The sequence below is a fragment of the Capricornis sumatraensis genome, chromosome 8 (assembly GCF_032405125.1).
Source record: "Capricornis sumatraensis isolate serow.1 chromosome 8, serow.2, whole genome shotgun sequence".
In the NCBI taxonomy this organism is placed as follows: Eukaryota; Metazoa; Chordata; class Mammalia; order Artiodactyla; family Bovidae; genus Capricornis; species Capricornis sumatraensis.
In genome coordinates this window covers 59,040,415-59,063,652 of record NC_091076.1, presented here as the reverse complement: position 1 = coordinate 59,063,652, position 23,238 = coordinate 59,040,415, and the positions used below count along the sequence as shown (strand labels likewise).

The following is a 23,238-nucleotide window of genomic DNA, read 5'->3' as shown; positions in this document are numbered from 1 at the left end:
TCATCAGTTAACTGTCGAGATCACGGCAAGGAAGAACCTCGCACTGTTTTGCTCACACTGGCGTTTGTCTATCAGCTGTTAGGATCATGACCTAACATTAGAGAAGTCTTAGGAATATCCTTTGATGCAACAGTCCCTTAAAATAAAGCTGGCACTTTTCTACAATTAGCAAAATTACTGTACATCCTGGGATAAGCCTGAGAAAAGTCAGAACTTGATGGTTTTAGACACATTGAACACTCAGTTGACGGCAGTAACACAAATGTGACCTTGGTAGTGATTGACACTCTGGTTCTGAGTGGGCTGCACAGTATTCTCTGTGGTTTTGCAGAGGTCTGTGTAAAATGGGAGGCAGGATGGTGGGGCGCTGAGGGTGGGAGGCGAGGCAAGCAGAGACTGGATGGGGCTGGAGACCAGAGCGGGTGTGCAAAAGCCACGTGCCCCAATCATGTCCCCGCGAGTGCTGGGCAGTGTGTGTAACAGTTGAGACCAGCGGCTGAGGGGCCACAGAAAGAAGTAAGAGTGAACGTGTGAGTTGCTCAGTCGTGTCCGACTCTTTGCGACCCCATGGACTGTAGTCCGCCAGGCTCCTCTGTCCATGGGATTCTCCAGGCAAGGATACTGGAGTGGGTTGCCATTCCCTTCTCTAGGGGATCTTCCCAATCCAGGGACTGAACCCCCATCTCTGGCATTGGAGGCAGATTGTTTACCATCTGGACCACCAGGGAAGCCCCTTGGGGCCACAGTCCTGGCTTCAAATCCCCACCTCCTCCACTTGCTCAGGTCTGAGCCTCAGGTTTCCCATCTGCCTAAGGGGGATCCAAGCACCCACCTCATAGTGGTGTCATGAGTTAACCAGCAGGGAAATCTGTAGGATGTAAGCTCTTGTTAATTAGGAGAGAGCTATAGCTGCCTAACTACCATAGGTGGAGAGAAAGTAGAAAGAAGCAGTTCTCCGGAGGGCGTGGCCCTGGGGTGGGGAATCGCCCTAACCGCCTTGTTTACCACCCTGAGCTGGAGTGGGTTGCATTCCCGCTGACTCTATGTCCCTCCGTTTCAGGTGGGATGGTCCGTGGAACCGGCCCCAGGATGCTCCCCGGCTGTGGATGACCGAGCTGCCAGCCCCCTACGGATGCCGCGCCCCAGTCTTCTGACCCGGGGATCCCGCCCGGCGCGGGCCTGAGCTTCCGAGCAGCCACGGCGCAGGGACCCGGGGGAAGGGGCTCGGCGCCGGCGGGAAACATTCTCCCCCAGCGACTCGGCAAGATGACCAGCCTGTTCCGCCGGAGCAGCGGCGGCGGGGGCGCGGCGGGCGCGCGCGGGGCTGGGTCCGGCGCGGCCGCCTCGCAGGAGCTCAACAACAGCCGGCCAGCCCGCCAGGTGCGCCGCCTCGAGTTCAACCAGGCCATGGACGACTTCACGACCATGTTCCCCAACATGGACTACGACATCATCGAGTGCGTGCTGCGGGCCAACAGCGGCGCCGTGGACGCCACCATCGACCAGCTGCTGCAGATGAACCTGGAGGCGGGCGGGGGCGGCGTCTACGAGGACAGCTCTGACTCGGAGGACAGCATACCCCCAGAGGTAGGGGCGCGGCCCCAATCGATCTTTCAGCAGGAGCTAAAGCAACTAGTTTGAACCTCTTAGAGGACTTGAGTTATACTCCTGTCTGGGTTCCACCTGGGGAAACTGGTACCCAAGTCAGCCCAGTGGCCTTGGTTTCCAGGCAAAAATCAGGCAGTCGCTCAGCAAACACTGAGCACCTTCTCAGGGCTGTGCCAGGCACTTGCTAGCCCCTGGGTCAGGGGTCATCAGAGTCGAGGAGCTTGTTCAAAATGTAGACACGGGGGTCCCACCCCAAGAGACCGAATCCCCTCTCCAGGCTGGCACTGCCTGGTCTGCATGTTGGAGTCTTGGGGCATCCACTTAGGCCGGCACAGAGTTTCTGCCCTCATCAGAGTTCACAGTCCCAGGGGGACTAGAAGCTGGGGTGCGACAGTGGCAGGCCACAGGAGTGAGAGCTCAGATGGGGAGAGCGGAAGCAGCAGAGGAAGAAACGGCCGCCCAGAGGAAGGGTAAAGAAGAGGGAAAGGTGTGCGGAAGGAACAGCTTGTGCAGAGGCGGAGTAGAGCAGGAGTCCTTAGGAGCTGGCAGCGGGACCTCTGTCAGGCTCCTCGACTGAGCAGAGAGCAGGAGGCCTTGCGGCTGAGAGAGATGGGAGAATGTTCTAGAGCAGCAGGAACCACGGGAGACAGGTGACACGTCAGACTCAAGAGTTCAGTTCCTTTGACGGAGGCATGAGGGATGCTCGAGCAGTTGTTTCCTTTCTCCAGGAGTGTGGCTGGGGGAGAAGGAACCCACCCACCACCTTGGCCCACCTGCTGGGTGTGGCCAGGCCTCCGTGACCCCTCCAAGAGTTCACATCTGGCCTTCCACCCTTGGTAGGACCTGCAGTCCTGGGCCCAGAAGGGGCATCTGGAGCCTTTCTGCAGAGGGTCACTGCCTGCAGAGTCACCTGGCACATATAGCCATAGTTCCAAGAACATTCCGTTCCAAGATGGAACGACCCAGCTGATTGGATTCAGCTCTGCTCTTCGCTGAGTCCCAGCCTGGGCCAGGCACCATCCTATATGCTTTAGGTATATCATCGCTTTGAGTCTTCACACACTTCGTGAGGTTGCATGGTTATTACCCCGTTTACAGTGAGAAACCTAGACCCTGGTGTGGCCTCAGGGGCCTTCTGAACACAGCCCTACATGTGGCCATTCTCCGTTAATCAGAGTCATCCTGCCGGGCAAAGCCTCCTCGCTCTTCCTCCTATCGGGGTGCTGCCTGGGTGGAGGAGAAGGTCTGTGGCCAGTGACATCTGGCTCATCCCTCTGTCACCCGCAGCACCCAGGACAGTCACCGTACCTAGCAGGCGCTTGGGGAGTTTGTTGAATGACTCAGTGTTGCTGCTGTGTTTGCACAGCTTTCTTTGGTCTCTTTTCCTGGGAGAGCACGCCTTGGCTCTGCTTGGATCAGCCAGTGGTTCCTCTTTGCGAGGAGGAGGTGTGTGTGTGCATTGGCAGATGCCACCTTTAATTGTGAGCTGGAAGGAAAGTTCTCTGCAAACACTGACCCCTTCCACAGTCTCATTTGTCCTGACTGTCTGGCAGGTAGGATTGTGTCTCCTCCCTCATTCATGGAACCCACAGCCCCGTGACCCTCTGTAAAACTCCGCTGATGCCCTCGACAGGCCTGTGCTGTGTATGCTTCTGTTTTTCTAAGTATCTGGCTTTCCAGATGGAGCCCCTTCTCAGCAGCCCCCTTGGCTGTTTCCCCAGCCCTCATCTTTGGAGCTCTGCGTGGGCCTGTCGGCAGGCAGTTCCTGAGCCAGCGGAAAGTGCTGCGGAAAATTTATGAGCAGCAGCTGGGCTGACAATAACTGCTGACTGGAAAAAGCCCCCTCTCTGGGGGCTGATGAATGGTGGGCTGGCCTAGGGGTATCCTCGCCACAGAGAAATGTCTCTCGTCAGATAAATGGCCTGGACCTTGGCCCCCAGAGCACCTGGCAGGCATCCATCACCCACACGGGGATAAGCCGGGAGGCCACGGAACCAGAAACTTCAGCACCTTTAGAGCCAGAAGGACAGCCTTACTGTGGCTCTCGTGGAGCTGCAGAGGAAAGGGGAGGCCAGAAACACGACGGGGGTTACTTCTTCCCGAAGACTGGGGCTCAGCCTTTTCCGGAGTGTGCCTGGCCTGCTGTCTGCCTTCTTGCTTCATCCTGCTCCAAGAGCCTCTGATGGGCGTCTGGTTCTTGGAGCCCCTGGAGGCCGCCCTAAGGGGCAGGAGCGGCTGAGGAGAAAGACCTCACTGCCCCCTCCTATGCAGCGGGCTGCAGAGGCCTGAAGGGCAACTGCTACGGGCCTCAGTCAGAGGGACCCCCAGCAGCTTCCCTCTGGGAACAGCTCTTTCGGAACTCGCCCCTCCTCACTCGTCTGACTCAGAGCGGCTTCAGTGGGGCCAGGCTGGCCGCCGAAGGGCGGCCGTGGGCTTGGCCTGCGGGCCCAGCTTGGAGCTCCGTCCCTTAGAGTCGGGGTGTGCCAGGGACCAGGACTGGATCTTACGGTGCTCTCCCTTGCTCTCCTTTTCGTATGGAAATTCGGGCTAAGGAGAGCAGTGGCCCGAAAGGCAGCTACTGTCTTTTTTTTTTTTTTTTTTTAATGCAAAAGCATCTGTTTAAATACTTTCCACCTCAAAGGAAAGAACGTCAGTGCATTCCAGAGCAGTAGGCCTCCTTGGGTCAGGCTGGCTGGGTGTGTACAAAGCATGGCAGTGTGTGTGCAATGGTGGTACGGTGGTGAGCACAGATGCCTTCTGAAACACGAGGCAGTGTGTGTATGTGTGCGTGCATGCTTGCTCACCCACCCTCCCACCCGCTGTGGTGTCCCTATTGAGACTGGGTGCCCAAGAGTGGCTGGGCATGGGCAGGGACGTGCAAAGGCGTCTTAGTGGTAACTTCTGCAGACTCACTTGGGATTCAGATTTCAGGCCAGTTGACAGCCTCCGAGCCCTTCATGTGTCCTTTGGTCTCAGAGGTGAGATAGACACAGAGCTGGGGAAGGGCTCGGGTGGGGACTGTGTGACCTGGGCTCTCCAGGTTGGTGGCTTCCTGCTGCTCCAGACTGCGCTGGGCAAGGGTTCAGATCAGCCCATACAGCAGGAAGCCTGGCCTTTGCCCAGCCTCTGGCCTCTCTTGCCCCCTTTCTCTGGCTCCTGGATGAGGAGAGGAGTCCATGAGGAAGAGCCTGGTCCCTCATTTTGCTGTTCTCTGCCCTGAGAATCCAACCTGGGCGTGCCGGCATTGTGTGCGGAGAGACTCCTGCTGTAGACACCACATCCAAGTTAGAGACTCAGTTCTAGAAACAGTGTGTAGCTTTTGCTGTGTTCGTCAGTCAGCCTGTGCCTCAGTTTCCTCATCTTTAAAATGGGGGTGATGATCCATAACCTACTTTGCCAAGTTGTTTCAGCTTAAGGTGAGTTAATTGATGTGGAAATTCTTTGAAAGGATAGGATTGATGTGAAAGCTATTTACCAAAAGTAACACGTGAACAGAAGCGTTCACAAGGCACAAGTGGGTAGCTCAGTGAAGGTTCATCAGCACCCGGGTCAAGAAGCACCTGCAGAGCCTGGAATCCCCCTTACGCCCCTTCTCAGCCTCCCCATCCCCAGAGGTCACACTGCTCCACCTGCGATCTGTGTGAAGCTGTTTTGCCTGGCTCTGAGCATTCCTCCGGGGACGTGTGCATCCACGTCTGCTGTGTGTGCTGGAATAGTAGGCTCAGAGGTAGCCCATGTGCTGAGTGCCAGTGCAGGAACCCAGACAGCTTTGCAGAGCGGCGGTCGTACCCCTTTCCACTCCCACTGGCAGTACTGGAGTTCCCTGACTACACATGCTGGCCCACGCTTGATTTTTTGTCGACATGTTATATCAGTTCAAGGAAGGGTTGTTAATATTTCTTCCTTTGTTGTCTCTGATGCAGATTTTGGAGAGGACCTTGGAACCCGATAGCTCTGACGAGGAGCCCCCACCTGTGTACTCCCCACCTGCCTACCACATGCAGGTGTTGGACAGGCCTTACCCCCTGGCTCCCCCAACTCCACCTCCCCGGTAAGAATCTTCCCCAGAGTGCAGGGCAAGGGGCAGGAGGAGCGGGGTTGGGATGAGTACAACAAGCCCAGAGCGCACCTTGGCTGGTTCCCTCTGTATTCCGCCCGGAACAGGCTTCTACTGCAGCAGAACACCCTTTAGCTAGAACCCAAGGAGAATTTTCAAGCTCTAAGCATTCTAAGAACAGACAGCCACTGAATTCCTACTCTGGGCTAGGACTGTGCTGAACACCCGGCAGGACACAGAGTTAAACAAGGCTCAGCCTTCACTTTCTGGGAGTCTGTAGTCGAGGGAGATGCAGAGTGGGGATGACAGGAGGTGTACTGACGCTTCCCCCCCTGTGCCCACGGCAGACATCACTAACTGATCACTGTGCTCTTGCCGGCTCAGGTAAGCCGGAACCTCGGAATCCTCTGCAACACAGCGCTCACTGCCAGACAGTCATCAATAATCAATGACGTGGATATTTGGGGTTCTAGGGAGATTGTGGGGATGAGCAAGTAAGTCTCTTTTTCTAGGGCCATTTGATAATCAGAAGCAGAACAGTAGACTGCTGGCTGCCTGGAGACTTTTTCCAGGTCAGGAACTCTGTAATTTAGAAGTTTAAAATGAAGCTGGTCTCTGAAGTGCTTGGTTTTTCTGGGCTCTGCATTTGAGGTGGAGCTTCCAGTATCCTTGCCTGGGAAATCCCACGGACAGAGGAGCCTGGCAGCCTATAGTCCACGGGGTCACAAAGAGTCTGACACGACTGACCAACTAACACACTTTCCCTGGTGGCTCAGGTGGTAAAGAATCCGCCTGCCAATGCAGGAGACCCGGGTTCGATCCCTGGGTCGGGAAGATCCCCTGGAGAAGGAGATGGCAATGCACTGCCGTATTCTTGCCTGGAAAACCCCATGGACAGAGGAGCCTGGCGGCTGCAGGCCATGGGGTTGCAGTTGGATGTGACTTAGTGGCTAAGCAGCAACAACAAGCATTTGAGGCGGCTGTTGGAGCCCAGGTTTCTCTTTGTCCTGGAGCTGCTTGTCCTGAGAATGACTGAGGCCTGGGATGGGGATGGGTGGGGGGACTGATGGGACAGTCCTTGGGGCCTGATCTTGCCTTCTGGGGATCCTGGGAGTCCTAGGCAGTAGTAGTGGAAAACTTTGTGATCATCCAGGCATAGCTAACAATAACAACTACCGTTATTAAGCACCCTTCAAACGCCAGAAAATGGCAAGATTCTTTACCTATACGCTGGCATTCAAACCATCTAACAGCTGTGAGGTAGGCACTGGTGTCATCCCCATTTTATAGATAAAGAAACTGAGCCCCAGAGAGGTTTCATAACTTCCCTAAGACCACAGAGCTCGAACCTGAACCCAGGTCATTCTGACTCCAGAGCCAATAAATGCCTTCCCCTGGTGTGTCCTGTCATCCCCTAATGAGAAAAACCTCTGTGATTGTAGCTCAGGGAGCAGACAGTGGCCTGTGACGTTGTTGGGGTGAGGAGCGTTGTTTGAAGTCAGGGACAGAAGTGGAGCTGAGGCTGTAATGAGGGAGGCATAAGTAGATATTCTGGGTGAAATCTTTGTAGGACTTGCAGCCCAGGATGGGTCACGATGCCCAGGGCTAAATGATTTTCCTTTGGCATTTTCTTAATATTCCAAGATGGTGAAAAAAAAATAGTTCAGTTTCTATTAGGCAGAATAGTTCTGCCTATTTTTCCGAAGGGAAAACTTAGCCCATCAGAGACAGCATCCCACTGTAAACCGGGCACGGATATCCCAGCTGCATCCTTCTCCCCCTCCCCCGGCATCGTGGCTGGAGGAGGGCAGAGGCCATGCAGCCTAGTGACGGGAGCCCCGGTGGGGACTCAGCGACCTCTGGACCAGACCAAGGCTCCAGAAGCCTCACTCACACCCCGTGACTTTGGACGAGCTACTGCCCTTGCCTGAGGTTCAGGGGCCTGACCTGGAAAGGAAGGCTTTGCTGGGCTGGGGGTGGATCCAGGGAAGAGAGCCTGTGAGTTGTAGAGTCAGACAGAGGCCGTGTTTTCCCCCACCTCCCCCATCCCTCAGCCGTCTAACTTCTGATTCTTGAGGTGCCTTTGGCTCACTGCTTACCCTCTCTGGGCTCCATTTGCCTCATCTGTGAAATGGGAACACTCATCCCCATCTCAGCACTCTGGTGAGGGTTGAATGAGATGCTATGTGGGGGGCACTTAGCACGGGCCCAGGTATGAACCAGACGTGTCAGCAGACGTCCCACCCCGGCTGCACAGCGGGCCTCTGAAGTCAGCTCTGACGGTGAACACCGAGACCAGAGTTAAGGCTGTTCCCAGAGGCTGGTGTTCAAAAGAGGCAGGCCTCACCTCTGAACACCTGCCGCTTTGCTCTGGGCTGGCCCTGCTAGGCCCAGATGGCCCAGATTCCCACCCCCCACAACCGCCCCCAGGGCCTCATGCAGTCTCTCCATCCGGGACGTGCATTCCTAGCATTTAGGAGCCATCTGAAGCGGACAGGTGCTGAACCGTGTGTGATACAGAGAAGAGGACCCTGCTACCCTGACCTCCCAAGGAGTTGGGAGTCTGGGGGCAGGTATAGACACAGGGCAGGGTACAGGGAAGGCAGCCTAGAGGAGCTGAGGTCCAAGCTGTAATCTGCCGAAGCGGAGGACAGGAGGGCATTCCAGGCAAAGGCAACAGTACATGCAAAAAGGCCTGGAGGCAGGAGACGGGGCGGGGCCCATCCGTGAGAACTTCAGGAAGTGTGAAAAGGCCTGGTGGGACTGAGGCTGGCAGACAGGGGAAGCCCTCATGGGTCCTACAAGGAGCTCTAACCTTATGCTGCACCCAGGGGTTCAAGCAGGAGGGTGGCGGGATCATGTTAGTGTTTTAAGCATCTCCTGGATGCTGGGGGCAATCAGAGGTGAGTTGGGGGTGGGGGGGCAGGAATGGCCTGGCTCCTTTCTGCCACCTCCAGGCACTGGACTGCCTTTGAGACCAAAGGTGGAGCCGGGTTTGGGAGCTGCTGGGGTGCAGAGAGGCAGGGAGCCTGCTTGGAATGCTGGGATCCCTAGGCCCAGGTTTCACCAGGATGATCTGTGTGCCCGGTGACAGGCCTGACCTATCTGGGCCTCCTTGCCTTTACCAGAAATCTTGCTTGGAAGGCTTGTCACTGAAATCCTTCTGGGCTCTGATATTTTTTGGGTAAGCCTGGGGGTCTGAGTCTGTTGGCACTTGGAATTCTAGTTCTGGGTGCAGTCAGAAACTCAGGGCCAGAAGAGCCTTCCCAGCCTTCCCTCTCCTTTCCTTCCCGCAGCCTGTCCTTGCCTCTTTCTCCTGAATGAAAGACTAGCCCTGAAGCCCCAGCACCCCTCCTTACAGGCCACCTGCTGTTCTTCTGTTGGAATTACAGCCTTGGAAGTTTTCATTTGCCTCTCAGCTCATTTCTGACATTCTTTTCCGACCACAATGGAGTTGCCTGGCCCGCCTGTGCTCAGGGCCCCCCCTGGCTCTTGCAGCTGTGGGCTGACCTCATCTCAGCCCGAGCCAGGGCAGGGGGATGGGCCCACACCCCCCTCCAGGACCGTGGGCCCAGCATCCAAGGACCCTCAGTCTCCAGCTCCTTGTCCCCCTCCTGACTTGGGTGCTCAGTAACAAATGTCTACAGGGGGTTGGCTGCAACTCTGGGGCACTCTCCAGGGCTTTCCTGGGTAACTCTGGGTTTGGTTGAGGTGGGGTGGGCACCCATGGCCCAGTGAGGACCCTGAAACCACAGGAATGGTGGTGAGGCTGGAGGCGATTTCTCAGGGTGTCGTGGAGTGGGGGGTGGGAGATGGTCTGGCCCTTGGAGCAAAATGAAGTTGCCGACTCTGTCGGGAGGCAGAGGAGTGATGGAGCAGAAAATATGCCCGGGATTCGGAGTCCCGGGCTGTGATGCCGGGCACCCCCGCCCCCCCGCTCTCTGGAACAGCGAGAGGGGCCCGGGGTTCCCTGGCTGCCGTCTGGAGCTGCGCTCCCACCACGCACTCAGCAGCTTGTTATCCTGTCTGCTGCCGCCCCCGCCCTTCCCCCTGGGCCGCCAGGCCACCCGCCCAAAATAGAAAAGGAAAGGAAGTTATTTCCATCGTCAGTGGCAGCCCGGAAAAGCTCTCCTCCAGTGAGTGGGCGGGCGGGATTCCTGGAGCTGGAGACCAAATCAAAGCCGGCCCCGCGAGAGCGGCCCCCACCGCCCCCGGCCCTGGCCTGCCTTCGCTGTGTGTCATTTCCCTGATTCAGCAGAACACGTGTTCTGCGGTTGCCACGCTGCAGGCCGCCGGGGAGCTGTGGGGAGCTCCTGGCCCAGCCCCAGGCTGCCCTCGGGCCTGGACGGCGGGGCGGGAGGCCGGGGGGGTCAGGGCGGGCACGTGCCCACGGCCACCTTCCTACCCCCTCCCGCTGTGGCCTCTGCCTGCGGCCAGGAGAGCAGCCCCTGCCAGTCCCACCCTCGGTGTGACTTTCCAGCTGCTGTTCAAGGCAGCTTCGGGAGGGGCTCCCACACACCTGAGCAGGGCAGCAGTGGTTTGCAGATGAGGGGAAAGCCCCACAGGGGATACGGTCTCCCCTGGGACCACCCACCAGGTCTGGAGCCTGGGTCTGCTTGCCCTCTAGGGACCCTGGTGTCCCCGTGTCCCCTGATCCCAGCAAACCAACACTGGGGAAGGCTGGGCTGTCGGCCACTCTGGGTGTCTGTTCCCTGGGAGCACACCTATCACTCAGCACCCAGGAGCTCGTGTTATCCTGGATGCTAGAGACAGAAGGCTGAAGGGCTGTGACCCCTTCATCTGTGTCCAAATCCACAGCACCCAACATGAGCTCTGCAAACGCAGGCCAGAGACCTTTTGTTTGTTTGTTTGGCCAAGACACGCATGGCGTCCTACCTCCCTGACTCGGGATTGAATCTGCACCCCTTGGGTTGAAAGGTGAAGTCATAGCCCCTGGACTGCCAGGGAAGCCCCTAGGCCCAGAGACTTTGCAGACACCGGGTGGCTGGAAGCAGTGAGTGTCTGGCGCAGTAGGCGTCCAGGCCCAGAGGTGAGGGCTCAGTCAAGGCCTGGCTGAAAGGGGAGCTAGGGGGCTGGGCCTCTGTGCTGGAGGCGGCTGGAAGCTTGGGCACATGGGTGCCATTCTGAGCAGGATCCCAGGGTGGTGGGCCAGGACACCTGTGTGTGGGCCTGACTGTTCCCTCCTCATCCTCACCTGTCGCCCTCCAGTATCGACGTGCTGGGCTCCGTGCCCCCTTCCAGCCAGAGGCGCTACCGCAACTGGAACCCCCCACTGTTGGGCAACCTCCCCGAAGACTTTCTCCGCATCCTGCCCCAGCAGCTGGACAGCATACAGGTAATGGGGTCCCCCCGCCCCCCGCCTGTGCAGCATCTCTATGTTCACGCCAGTCACTGACCCTCCCTGATGTTTAAGCCCAGGCTAAGCTGCCCTGGGGTGGTAGGGAAAGAAGGCTGAACCAAAAGCCGCCTTCCCCATCGGGGCCTGTAAGGTCTCCCCTTCCACTTAGGAAGGGGACCGCCCTGAGGATACTCTCTGGCGAATGGCATCACCCTAGGGTGGCAGGAGTTGGGCAGGGGCAGGGTGGGGGGTCATTCAGTGACAGAAAGGCAGAGCATCTTCCTTCCTTCCTTCCCCGGGGAAAGGGCCAGGGTGCTTCTCCCCAGAGGCTGGCCCTTGCAAGCAGTCTCCTCTGAGATGGCCAGGACAAGGAAAGTATGAGTATGGGGACTCTGAGCTATTCGAAGATCACTCTTCAGGACTATTCAGGTTTTGACGAAGGGAATGCTGGTGGGAAGGTCCAAGGTGTCAAGCTGGGGAGGTGGAGAGTAGTTCTTAAGCCCCTGATGCTTCCTCAGCACAGAGGGCTCTGGTCTGTTACGTTGAGTCTTGGCTAACAACTCGATTTGGGTAGAGGAGGTCCTGGCCTCAGGGCATAGCCGCAGCATCCTGGGAAGGACGCTTGTACTCCCAGTGCGCCTGGGTGTTGGTGCAGCGTGCGCCCTTGTGAGTAGGTGGTCTGTGTGCTTGCTCCCCTCCTTAGGCCACCTCCAGGGGCTCCAAGCTCGCAAGCACGGAGGGAAGCCTGCCCCCCGTGGCGGGACCTGAGCCCCGGGACCAGGAGAGCCGCTGGAAGCAGTACCTGGAGGACGAGAGGATTGCGCTCTTCTTGCAGAACGAGGAGTTCATGAAGGAGCTGCAGCGCAACCGGGACTTCCTGCTCGCCCTGGAGAGAGGTGGTGCCCTGGGGGGGCGCTGCAGCCGCTCGGGCTAGGGCGAGGCGATGTCGGCTTTAGCCCGGGGCTCTGAGCTGGAGGTCTCAGTTGTTCCGGTGAAAGTGTGAAAGTGTGGAAGCGTTAGTCGCTCAGTCATGTCACTCTTTGCGACCGCATGGACTGTAGCCCACCAGGCTCCTCTGTCCATGGGATTCTCCAGGCAAGAATACTGGAGTTGCCCTGCCCTCCTCCAGATCTTCCCGACCCAGGGATGGAACCCACGTCTCTCATGTCTCCTGCACTGGCAGGCAGGTTCTTTACCCCTAGCGCCACCTGGGAAGCAGAGTTCTGCTCACAGGCACCTGAGTCACCAGGACTTAGCGGGAGAGTGGGGCGCCCTCTGAGCTCTGCCCCTCCTTGCGCCCCCGCACTTCTGCTCTGTGCCAGGCGCTGGCAGCTGCCTTGTGTGACTGGAGCTCCAGCAGTAGAGGGACTGTGTGGGTGGGTGCCAGGGTGCATTCCTCCCTGAGCCGAGGACGTTAGAGCAGGGCCTCTGGAGGGTTTGGGGGTGTTGGGGTTGTTTCTGGGCCAAGGATCCTACTCCTCCGAGCCTGGCTGCCTTCCCCCTTTAGAGTGCGAAGGTTTGGGGTGGTGTACAGTGAGGGGCCTGTGGCAGAGAGGTGTTGTGCGTACACGTGTGTGTGACTGGCAGTGTGTTTTGGTCAGGAACATGGTGTGCAGGGGAAAGTCTGGCCTGAGACAGAGGAGCCGAAGGCTGGTCCCAGCTCTGCAGTAAAGATGCTGGTGGGAGTCTCCAGGCCTTTCCTTTCAGATGAAGGGCTGGACAATCCAGTTTCTCAGGGGCCTCTTCATTTTGACATTCTGACCTTCCAGGCAGTGCTTTCTGTGTCTTTGAGAGTTCTGGTTCTTTGAGAGCCCATAGGTGTTGCTTATGCGCATGTTGTGTGTGTGTTTGTGTGTGTGTGAGTGATTCTCAGGGTTTGGCCTCCAACCACCTCTCAGCTCAGGTGGCCCCGGGTGGGAGCTAGCTCCCCTGACCAGACTGTGGGCCTTTTCCAGATCGACTGAAATACGAGTCCCAGAAATCATCCAGCAGCGTGGCCGTGGGAAATGACTTTGACTTTCCCTCTCCTGTCCCAGGTAACCTTGCCTTCCCGAGAGAGAGAGAGAGAGAGAGAGAGAGAGAGAGAGAGAGAGAGAGAGGCCTGGAGGGTGTAGGGGGCTCACAGCCCAGGGGTGTCTGCATATTTGGAGTTTGGAGAGAGGGTGGGGAACAGGCTGCAGAGGATGGTTTTGCCCTATCAGCATATGCCCTGAGAGGGGTGAGACAGGCCCTCCCCTCAGCAGCCCTGGTTCTTGCCAACCCAGCGGCTGATGAAGCCCTCACCTGGGGCAGGCCTGCAGACTTGCTCCACTCCTTAGAGGCACTTGGAGCCTGGGCAAGAAGGGGACACAGCACACCACATAATGTCCCATAGGGTGCTGGGGCTGGCAAGGGACTCAGAGACCCAGGCACTGCCCCAGGGGAGCTTATGGTCTTGTGGGGAGTGCAGGAGATACCTCCAAGAAACAGGGAGCCCGAACCAGCAAAGCTGAGGACACTTGTTAATTATAGCAAGCACACGCTGGGGGACAGGGAGGGTCCCTCTGGGGAAGGTTCATTCATTCGGTAGCTGGGGACTATCTCCCCCCAGGCCAGGCCCAGCCTTAGGATTGGAGGAAGAGAATTTTGAAAGTTTTATATACAAGACGGGGAGAAGCAGGAATTGCCCAAGCAGCTGAAGGAGGGCCCGGGGTGGACAGCAGGCTTCTAGGCTGCACGGATGGGGGTGCAGCTGGAGCTGGGGACCCCTCGAGAGCCCCGGTTCCACTCTTGACATCTAGACTGTGTGTGTGTGCATGTACAGTGGCCCTGGTCGCCGGTACCCGCCATGTGCACACGGGCCTCCTGCCTTAGAGGAAGTATGTGCGGCTTTTGCCCCAAACAGATCTTGCATTGAGTGGTGGAGTCGGGGAGGGGGGCAGAAGGAGGGGGACGCAGTTGATTCCAGCCTGGAGAGAGAAAATCCCGTGGAACTGATTCATAAGCAACAGGCTGGGAGCTTAGGCCCCACCAGATGTGCAGCGGGGGGTTTAACAGCAGCCACGTGTCCTTGATCCCGAATTAACCGTAGACACCAGGATGGCTGAGACGGATCAGAATGACTCACAGGGACTTAGTGGAGAAGGTGACTCGGGATTAGCGTGGGGACCTCAGGAAGGCAGAGAGGGACCCAGGTGGGTGCTGAGTGATCCGAGAGACTCCGGCCAGCCGGCTGGGTTCTGACTTAGGGACTCGCCCCATTCTCGTTCCTGCTTATGGTCTAACGAGTCAGAAACCCGTGTCTGGGGGAGTCATGGAGAGGTGGACCCTGGCCGAGGGAGAAGGGCATCCCCATGGCGGGGGCCTGCTGTGTACCCTGAGCCTCCTTCCACTGCCGTGTTAATTCTCACACTGTGTCAGGACGCAGGCCAGCTGGCCACACGCGGGTGAACTTTCAACAGCCTGCAGGGGTGCGGGGGAAGCCCCGGGGCCTAGCATCTGGTAGCTTCCATGGTGTGAACACTCCAGTCACAGCTGATTTCAAGCTCCCAAAGAGCCTTCACGGGACACAAAGTGGTCAGAGGAGCAGAATTGGGAGCCGGCCCTCCACACAGAATCTTTACAGAAAAGGGCCAAGTGAGACTTGGATGAGGAAGGAAGCAAATGCTCGCTGAAGCCTAGTGTGACTCCCTGCCTGAAGCTCCCTCCGGGTTAGGGAGGAAGCCTGTGCTCCCTTCCTCACCTGGAAGGGTGGGGCCGAGGCCCTGTGCTGGGGAGACAGTCCTGACCCACCGCCTCAGGCCTCGACCGGGGCACTGTCCCCTCTCCAGCTGGCCCTCAGTGATGTCTTCCCCCTTCCAGGAAACAGCGACGCCAACCCCGCTGTGTCTGAAGATGCCTTATTCAGGGACAAGTTGAAACACATGGGAAAATGTGAGTCCGGCCCACGCCCCCTCCCCAGCTGTTCCCAAACAGGCCTGTGGCTTCCCGGGAGGGGAGGGAGCCACCTGGCATTGTTAATGCCCACTGATTCTTGGTGAACCAAAGTGACATTTTAATCACTGACTGGCTCCCTCTGCTTCCCTGCCTCACTTCCCTGTGCAGCTGAGTCTGGATACAAATTAAGTTTTAAATCATCTTGAGCCAGCTGTCTGCAGAAAAATAATATTGTACTGGGACCACCCCCCCCCCACCCCACCTCCCTTTAGAGTTCACATTCTCTGTGTTTTGAGGCTACTGCTTGGCCGGGGCCAACCAAGTGGGGAGGCCAAGCTCGGTCCACTTTCTGTGGGAGGGAGGCCTGCCGGGTCAGTGGCCTCTTCCTGTGGAGTCCTGCCAGCCTGGACACGCCTTCCCATCCCCCTCCATCCCCACAGACACACACCCATGCGTGAACAAGGCTGCCATGCTCTCAGGCCCCATTTGAGAGTCTTGGATTCGTCATGGACACCCCAGAGCCAGCTCTGGAGGTGGACGGGGGGAGACGGGGAGGTCTCCCTCTGGGCTGGAGAGGAAGCCCAGCTGCGTGGCTGTCTGTCCCAGCAGGGCCAGGAGGAGCACCCGGATCTCTGCTGCGGGCGGCAGGTCCTGCTCGTGTGCTCAGTGGCCTGAGCTGCCCCTGCAGTAACCCCCACCAGCCTGCCCCGGTCCTGGGGGCTGCCGGCTCACAGGTGTCTCTGTCCGCAGCCACCCGGAGGAAGCTGTTTGAGCTGGCCAGGGCCTTCTCAGAGAAGACCAAGATGAGGAAGTCAAAGAGGAAACACTTGCTGAAGCATCAGTCGTATCCTTGTCCAGCCTGGCACTGGGTGGCGGCGCCAGTGGACACCAAGGGCACTGAATCCTGCGCTGTGCTCCCTTGGGCTACGCCCTCCCCAGGAGTGGGACGGGCCCTCCCTCGCCCCTGCCGTCTCCACGGGGAGCCTTATCTCTGGGTGCCATTTCTTGACACCCCCACCCCCGGCATGGGGAGCAGGCCAGTGTCAACCAGCTGTGGGCTCAGAAGTTGTCCTACCACTTTTTAACTTCTTCTCTGGGGTCATCTTGGGAGAAAGCTTGGTTCTTCCGTCGAAATCAGCAAACCTTTCCCTGATTTCTTAAGTTGAATTGCTCCACAGACCTTCCCACCTCCTCATTTCACAGATGTTGGTCCTGCCTTCTCACTCTTAGTTCCTCCAGTAAAAATACGGCCTTCCACAATTTTACCCAGATTCCCACCCATACTCATCAGACAGGGCCCAAGATATTAGATGCTGAGCGGCCAAGTGAAGTGAAGAAGTGAAGTCACTCAGTCATGTGCGACTCTTTGCGACCCCATGGACTGTAACCCGCCAGGCTCCTCCGTCCATGGGATTTCCCAGGAGAGAATACTGGGGTGGGTAGCCTTTCCCTTCTCCGGGGATCTTCCCAACCCAGGAATTGAACCCAGGTCTCCTGCATTGCAGGCGGATGCTTTACCAGCTGAGCCAACAGGGAAGCCCAAGAATACTGGAGTGGGTTGCCATTTCCTTTTCCAGGGAATCTTCCCAACCCAGGGGTCAAACCCGCGTCTCCCGTATTGCAGGCAGACTCTTTACCCTCTGAGCCACCACAGCAGCCAAAGGTGAACAGAAAGAAAGTTGTCCCCAGACATGGGAGCCGGGTGAGAGAGTCAGGGCCTGGCTACTCAGTAGACCCCCAGAAAAGGAGCCTGTGGGAGGTACTGGGATGTTGTCAGGGGATAAGGCTGGTGTGAGGGAGGCCACCTGAGCTCTGGCTGGGAGGTAGAAGGCCGGGGCCAGAGGGTGGGGAGGCCTGGGAGCCCCGAGGCAGTGCCTACCAACTCCTGGGACAGTTTTCCTGAACGGCCTGGCAGGCTGGGGGCTGCAGCATCAACGGCCAATCTCCTGGATGACGTGGAGGGCCATGCTTGTGGTAAGGTGGAGAGGGCAGGGAGGCTGGAGCTTTGAGTTGCCAGAATGGGTAGTCCTCCAAGAGTAGGGCCTGGTTGTTTCACAGGTGAACCCAACCTGTCAGGTTGGGGACTCCCAACTACGGGACACGTATCAGGGTTGGTGGGCAGGTGACCCAAAGAAATCGGTCCCCCCAACTTGGTCCCACTTTATCAACTACGCCAAAGCCTTTGACTGTGTGGATCACAACAAACTGGAAAATTCTTCAAGAGATGGGAATACCAGACCACCTGACCTGCCTCCTAAGAAACCTCTTTGCAGGTCAAGAAGCAACAGTTAGAACTGGACATGGAACAACAGAATGGTTCCAAATAGGAAAAAGGAGTACGTTAAGGTTGTATATTGTCACCCTGCTTATTTAACTTATATGCAGAGTACATCATGAGAAATGCTGGACTGGAAGAAACACAAGCTGGAATCAAGATTGCCGGGAGAAATATCAATAACCTCAGATATGCAGATGACACCACCCTTATGGCAGAAAGCGAAGAAGAACTAAAGAGCCTCCTGATGAAAGTGAAAGAGGAGAGTGAAAAAGTTGGCTTAAAGCTCAACATTCAGAAAATGAAGATCATGGCATCTGGTCCCATCACTTCATGGGAAATAGATGGGGAAACAGTGGAAACAGTGACAGACTATTTTGGGGGGCTCCAAAAATCACTGCAGATGGTGACTGCAGCCATGAAATTAAAAGACACTTGCTCCTTGGAAGAAAAGCTGTGACCAACCTAGACAGCATATTCAAAAGCAGAGACGTTACTTTGCCAACAAAGATCTATCTAGTCAAAGCTGTGGTAGTCATTTATGGATGTGAGAGTTGGACTATAAAGAAAGCTGAGCACAGAAGAATTGATGCTTTTGAACTGTGGTGTTGGAGAAGACTCTTGAGAGTCCCTTGGACTGCAAGGAGATCAAACCAGTCCAGCCCAAAGGAAATCAGTCCTGAATGTTCATTGGAAGGACTGATGCTGAAGCTGGAACTCCAATACTTTGGCCACCTGATGTGAAGAACTGACTCATTTGAAAAGACCCTGATGCTGGGAAAGATTGAAGGCGGGCGAAGAAGGGGATGACAGAGGATGAGATGGTTGGATGGCATCACTGACTCAATGGACATGAGTTTGAGCAAGCTCCGGGAGTGGGTGATGGACAGGGAGGCCTGGCGTGCTGCAGTCCAGGGGGTTGCAGAGTCAGACACGACTGAGCGACGGAACTGAACCTGGTCCACATTGCCTTTCCTTTCCTTTCACTTCCAAAAGGGGGCCCAGCCACGTCTCCACCTAGATCTTTACCTGGAGCACAAAGAGCCTTGTGACGCTTCTGGGGAATATTCTCTTGGGCGTGAAGGGACAGACAAGCCCAGATGCATGGAAGGACTGTACCTTGAGAACCATGCTCTGGGCAGTCTCGGTGTTGGGGCCCAGAGGCCTTTCTGCCTCCATTCAGTCCCTCCCAGTGGCATGTGGGCCAGAAGACACTGCCTCAGACCTCCTTGGGCCCACAGCTGAGCCCTGGTTCTGGTGCCCCAGAGTAGGAGGGCCCTTCAGTGGTCAGGAGACATCCTAAACAAGGGCTAGGAGGGCCTCGGAGGTCATCGGGACAGTCCCGCGTCCCCCATCTCATTTTATAGGTGAGGAATTTGAGGGAAGAACTTGAGTTCTCCGAGCTCAGAGATGGAGACAGAGCAGCAGGCAGGGGTCCTGACCCCACGTAGCCTCTCCCCAGGGGTCAGCGTGTGCTTCAGCCACTGTGGTGCAGAGAGTGGGTCAGCCGTCTTCCCCAGCCTGGGGGATGTGCCTGAGCGAGGCTGTGCAGTGGGGAGGCTGAGGTCCTTTCCTCTGCTTTTCAGATGAAGACTTCCGGGGGAGGCGACAGGAGGTGCCCACGGTGGAGGAGGCGCTCAAGGAAGGGCAGTAGGAGGTAAGGCCCGGGGCCACTCTCCCCAAGACTGCGGGCTGCACGCCCCGGCCATCTCCCCAGGGTGGGGGCGGCAGGCTCAGGCAACTAGATGCTGCAGGGCCCGGCTTCTTCCCCTAGGCGTTGTGACAGGGGAGCTCGTGGTTTCCATTTTCTCCATTATTTATTCATTTGACAAAAGATAATCACAGCTGCCTGTGCCAGATGCTAGCAACAGGAAACGAAAAGCCAGCTTTGACCTTGAATAGTTGACAGCACAGTTGAGAATAAAGTCCAGGACGCACAGAGCACACTAAGAACAGCGTGAGAAAAGCCGAGATGGCTTCACCCCGGCTGGAGCCACACCGTCCCTCGCTCCACCGCAGCCTGCTTGGGCTCCGTGGACCAGGGGATGTTGACGCCTCCCCCAGGACCACCCCCGGGGGAGGACCAGGGGATGTTGACGCCTCCCCCAGGGCTGGAGGACCCGGTCCCGCCTCCAGCCCCTCCCCCTGTCACGAGGCGGCCTGCCCACCCTGCCCCGGTTGCTCTGCTGGTCCCAGAGTATGGAGGACGCAGCCAGGGACAGTAAGGGGCCCTCCGTCCTCAGCCTGGGCCTCTGGCCCTCAGGTCCAGTTGGCTCACCACTACACCCCCATCAGGCACCTTCACACCATACTGTGCTCCGAGGCTTTCCTCACTCGTGTGACTGCAGCCTTGCGTCCCTGTCATCTGGAATGCTGGAAAAAAAACAAAAACCCAGCCAGGGGAAGGACCCCCTCCCACACAATGTTACTGCCACATCTTTCCCGCTGGCCCAGAGCCACCCCGTCAGGAGCTTGCTCATCACTTATTTCTCTCCTAAACGGCCCACCTTTTCCCTTTCTAGCTCCGTCCTCAAGCCTACATACCCCTGGTTCCCATCTTAAAAGCCAGGAGTCCTCAATATGCTTTGAGCCACCCAACCTGCAGAGAAGCCGCACCCTCCTTCGCCCACGCTGGGTTGGCTGCCCCCCACCCCCAGACTGACTCACGGTCACCTGCCTGCTCGGGGGCCTTTGACCGATCCGCCCCCGGTGCTGTCTTCTGCCCGCTGTGCCCATTGTCTCCCCGCGGCCTCCTGTGGCCCCAGCAATCCTGGGCCCCCTTTCTCTCTGCTGTTGCTTCTCTGTGTGCCTTTGGGCCCCCAGCGCTCCTGGCAGCTTGGCCTCAACCCCCCTCAAAGTCTCCCTTCACCCCACTTTCCCAGCCGTGCCACCAAGCCTCTCTGACGGCAACACTCGTGTGCGGTTGGCTCCAAAGCCTGACTCTCCGTGTTGGTTCTCCAGATCTGTCCCACAGCCCCCACTGTGCCCACCACGGTCTTCCTGGCCCCAGCTGTCCACTCACTGAAGCCAGAGAGTCCCCTCCTCCCGAAGTCCCCCCTTCACTTCTCTTCTTTATCCCTCTCATCACCACCCTGCAGACTCTCGTCACCTGGCTCACTGCTGTGGGCTCTTCCCTGCCCCTGCCCTCTCAGCCATCACCAGGACGCCTCTTGAGTCCCATCTCTCCCTCGTTCTCTGAATGGGTCTTCCACATAAAGGCTCTTTGGCTTGGTGTGGGGTCCCACCAAGTTCCGGCCCCATTTTGCTTTTCTGCCCCTACAAGTGCCCTGGGTGTAGTTCCGTGTAGTTCTGCTGAGTTCCCGCTGCGTCTGGTCACAGAAGAGGTCAGGCAGCCGGCACAGTTCTCAGCCCTCTACAGACAGAATCTTTACATCCACCAGGTGTTCCAGACCCCCACTCCACCTCTAGCGGCCGGAGGCCCCCCTGGTTTGCACGTTGGGATGTTTCTAGACCTTGGATTGGCGTGTGTGACCCTAGCCCAAGTTCTGAGGCTGACACAGAGTCCCTGGGGGAAGGAGAGGGCCCCTGTCTTTAGAAGCTTCTGCCCTGGACTCTCTCTCCAGGAGCTAGTGATGAGGGAAGCCCACAGGGCTCTGTTGAAAAACACCTCTCCCATCCTCTCTCCTTCCAGATACCAGCAGTTCCTCCTTGCCGGGGGCGATCCGACCGGCAGAGGCATCCCAGCTGCCGTCGGACAGATGGTGCTTCAGTTCTGAGGCCTGGTGATTCTCTGGCCACAGTCCAGCCCAGCCACTGCCACTTTCCAAGGGACTCAGAACTTCCGAGTTGCCCGCTGTGATTGCAGGAAGGGAGGAGGGTGGAGGCAGCAGCCAACCATAGTGCCTCTGTAACCGGGCTGTTCTAGGGGGAATGGATGGAGATGCAGGAGCTAACCCCTCTTCTGTTAGAAAAAGAAAACCCAACAAAACAGAAAGCAGGCAAGGTGGGAATACCCAAAAGGGGAGGATGATCCGACCAGAGCCTTCTTGCCCTGAGGGTGGAGCCCCTGCCTCCCTCCTGTCCTGCAGGAGAGACCACAGACACGGCCTGACCCCCCGCCCTCCTCCCCGCTCCCTCTGGGCACCTGGGGCCCTTCCTCCCCGTGGCCGCCTGCCTGTCAGCGGCCCTCCGCTGCACAGAGCCCTGTCTGAGGGGTGACGGGCCCTGCAGAGCTGCGGTGCCGCCTGTTCTGCGTGGGCTCCTTGCTGCCTCTGTTGGGGGCTGGCAAGGGTCCTCAGAGGGATCCGGAGACGGGCCACCCTGGAGCTGGAGGATTCTAGCGGGGGCAGGGTCGGGCGGGGGGGGGCGGGTCTTCAGTCTGGCAGAAGACAAAAAGCTGGTTCTGGATGGGATCCTGCAGCCCCTGTCCAGCGGCGCCGAGCTCCCATCTGGACTAGACGCTCTGCTGCCTCCGGGTGGGCAGTGAGCAGTTTCTTGGTAACCCCGGGAAGGTGTGGGATTGGGGGGCACGAACAGGAGGCTGCCAGCCGGCCTGCAGCCCCAGGCCACAAGGGCGTGCTGGGTGCCCCTTGCCAAGAGCGACAGGGTGAATGGCCAGGTGAACAAGGGACCTATGGACCTGAGCCAGCACCAGCCACTGCCAGCGGGAGGGCTGGGGGACAGCCAGCCCCGCCTCTGTGGCCCCCCGCCTGGAGATGGGGGTGTGCTGACCTGGGGGAAGCCTGGGCAGGTAAGAGGCTCCAGCTGGAGCGGGGAGTCTGCCCAGCTGCACAGCGTTGGGGCGTTAAGAGGAGACGGCAGGCCCGCTAGGGCTGGGTGACCACAAGTCACCCTGAGATAAAGAGGGCCTGGCGCGCCCCACGCAGTGCCTGGGGCTGGGGGGACCCTGGCCGCCTCCCCGTCGCGCGGAAGTGCAGTTGCCCTTCGGCTCCCCACCGATCCCCCGCAGCCCCCGCACGATAGAGGGGAGCCCCAGTCCACGCGTGTGACCCTGTTCTGCCTATCCTCCTGTGGGTTTTTTCCTGGAGCTGTTTCGTAGGAATTGGTGTAATAAAGACTTGGTGTTCTCTTGGTGCTCTGACTTGACAGCGCCTGGGCTGACCCTCTTCTCCTCTCTGCACCCCGCATCCTTGGGCACTCCGCGCCCCAGGGCCGCCGGCCTGGCACACCTGCAGCTAACGCAGGCCCGGGGTGCGGCCTCGCAGGGGCCCAGTGACACCCGTGTTGCCCCACAGCCTCGCCCGCCTGCTGGGTGGCCCGCTTTCCTGTCTGCCTGGGAAGGTAAACCGCTTGCCGACAGTCTGTTGCAGAAGCTCCAGCCGATCACCTCCCTAAATAAACAGAAAGCTGCCAGAGTATCAGCTGCCTGGGGCTGTGGGAATGTGCAGTCTCAGACTTCAAAGGGCCCACAGAGATCTTCCAGTTCAAATCTCTCTGGCTTTCTCCCTACTGCCTTCCGGGCCAGGGAGCTCACTGCCCAAGGAGGGAGCTGGTGCCCTTTTCAGACAGAGCAGTTCTCAAGGTTGAAAAGTTCTTCCTGGTATTGAGCGGTGGGCCTCCTTGTGGCTTCAACCACACATATCTCGATTCTGGGCTCGAAGTCACCCGGGCCAAGTCCCTTCCAATGCTGTATTGGAGTACAGTGGCCTTTCTTCTGGATAAACAATAATGCAGTTCCCTCCTGCCTCCCCTAAGAAAAGATTCTGCTCGGACCCCTGCCCTACCCCCAGCCCAGGTAGATGAAGTTGGTCTCCTAGATGGACATACCTGCTGATGCCCCAGACAGACCTGGAGTTTGTGTGCTCAGCTGCATCCTACTCCGTGATTCTGTGGACTGTAGCCTGCCAGGCTCCTCTGTCCATGGCATTTTCCAGGCAAGAGTACTAGAGCGGGTTGCCATTTCCTGCTCCAGGGGATCTTCTTGACCCAGGGGTCAAACCCTCGTCTCTTGCATCTTCTGCATTGGCAGAGGGATTCTTGACCACTGTGCCACCTGGGAAGTTGAACCTGGACCTCAGCAAACCAAGAGGAAACTAAAAGACA

At 57.9% G+C, this 23,238-nt stretch overlaps 1 protein-coding gene across 1 annotated transcript; it reads left to right on the top strand.

Moving 5' to 3' along the window:
• The first annotated feature begins 1,266 nt into the window (after nucleotides 1-1,266).
• On the top strand, nucleotides 1,267-21,291 carry CUEDC1 (CUE domain containing 1). Its single transcript, XM_068978273.1, has 10 exons — nucleotides 1,267-1,587; nucleotides 5,532-5,659; nucleotides 10,895-11,021; nucleotides 11,728-11,920; nucleotides 12,980-13,060; nucleotides 14,865-14,936; nucleotides 15,690-15,783; nucleotides 16,855-16,913; nucleotides 18,801-18,871; nucleotides 20,867-21,291. The coding sequence occupies exons 1-9, from the start codon at nucleotides 1,267-1,269 to the stop codon at nucleotides 18,866-18,868; spliced, it is 1,143 nt and encodes a 380-aa protein (XP_068834374.1). The 3' UTR covers nucleotides 18,869-18,871; nucleotides 20,867-21,291.
• The last annotated feature ends 1,947 nt before the right edge of the window (nucleotides 21,292-23,238 follow it).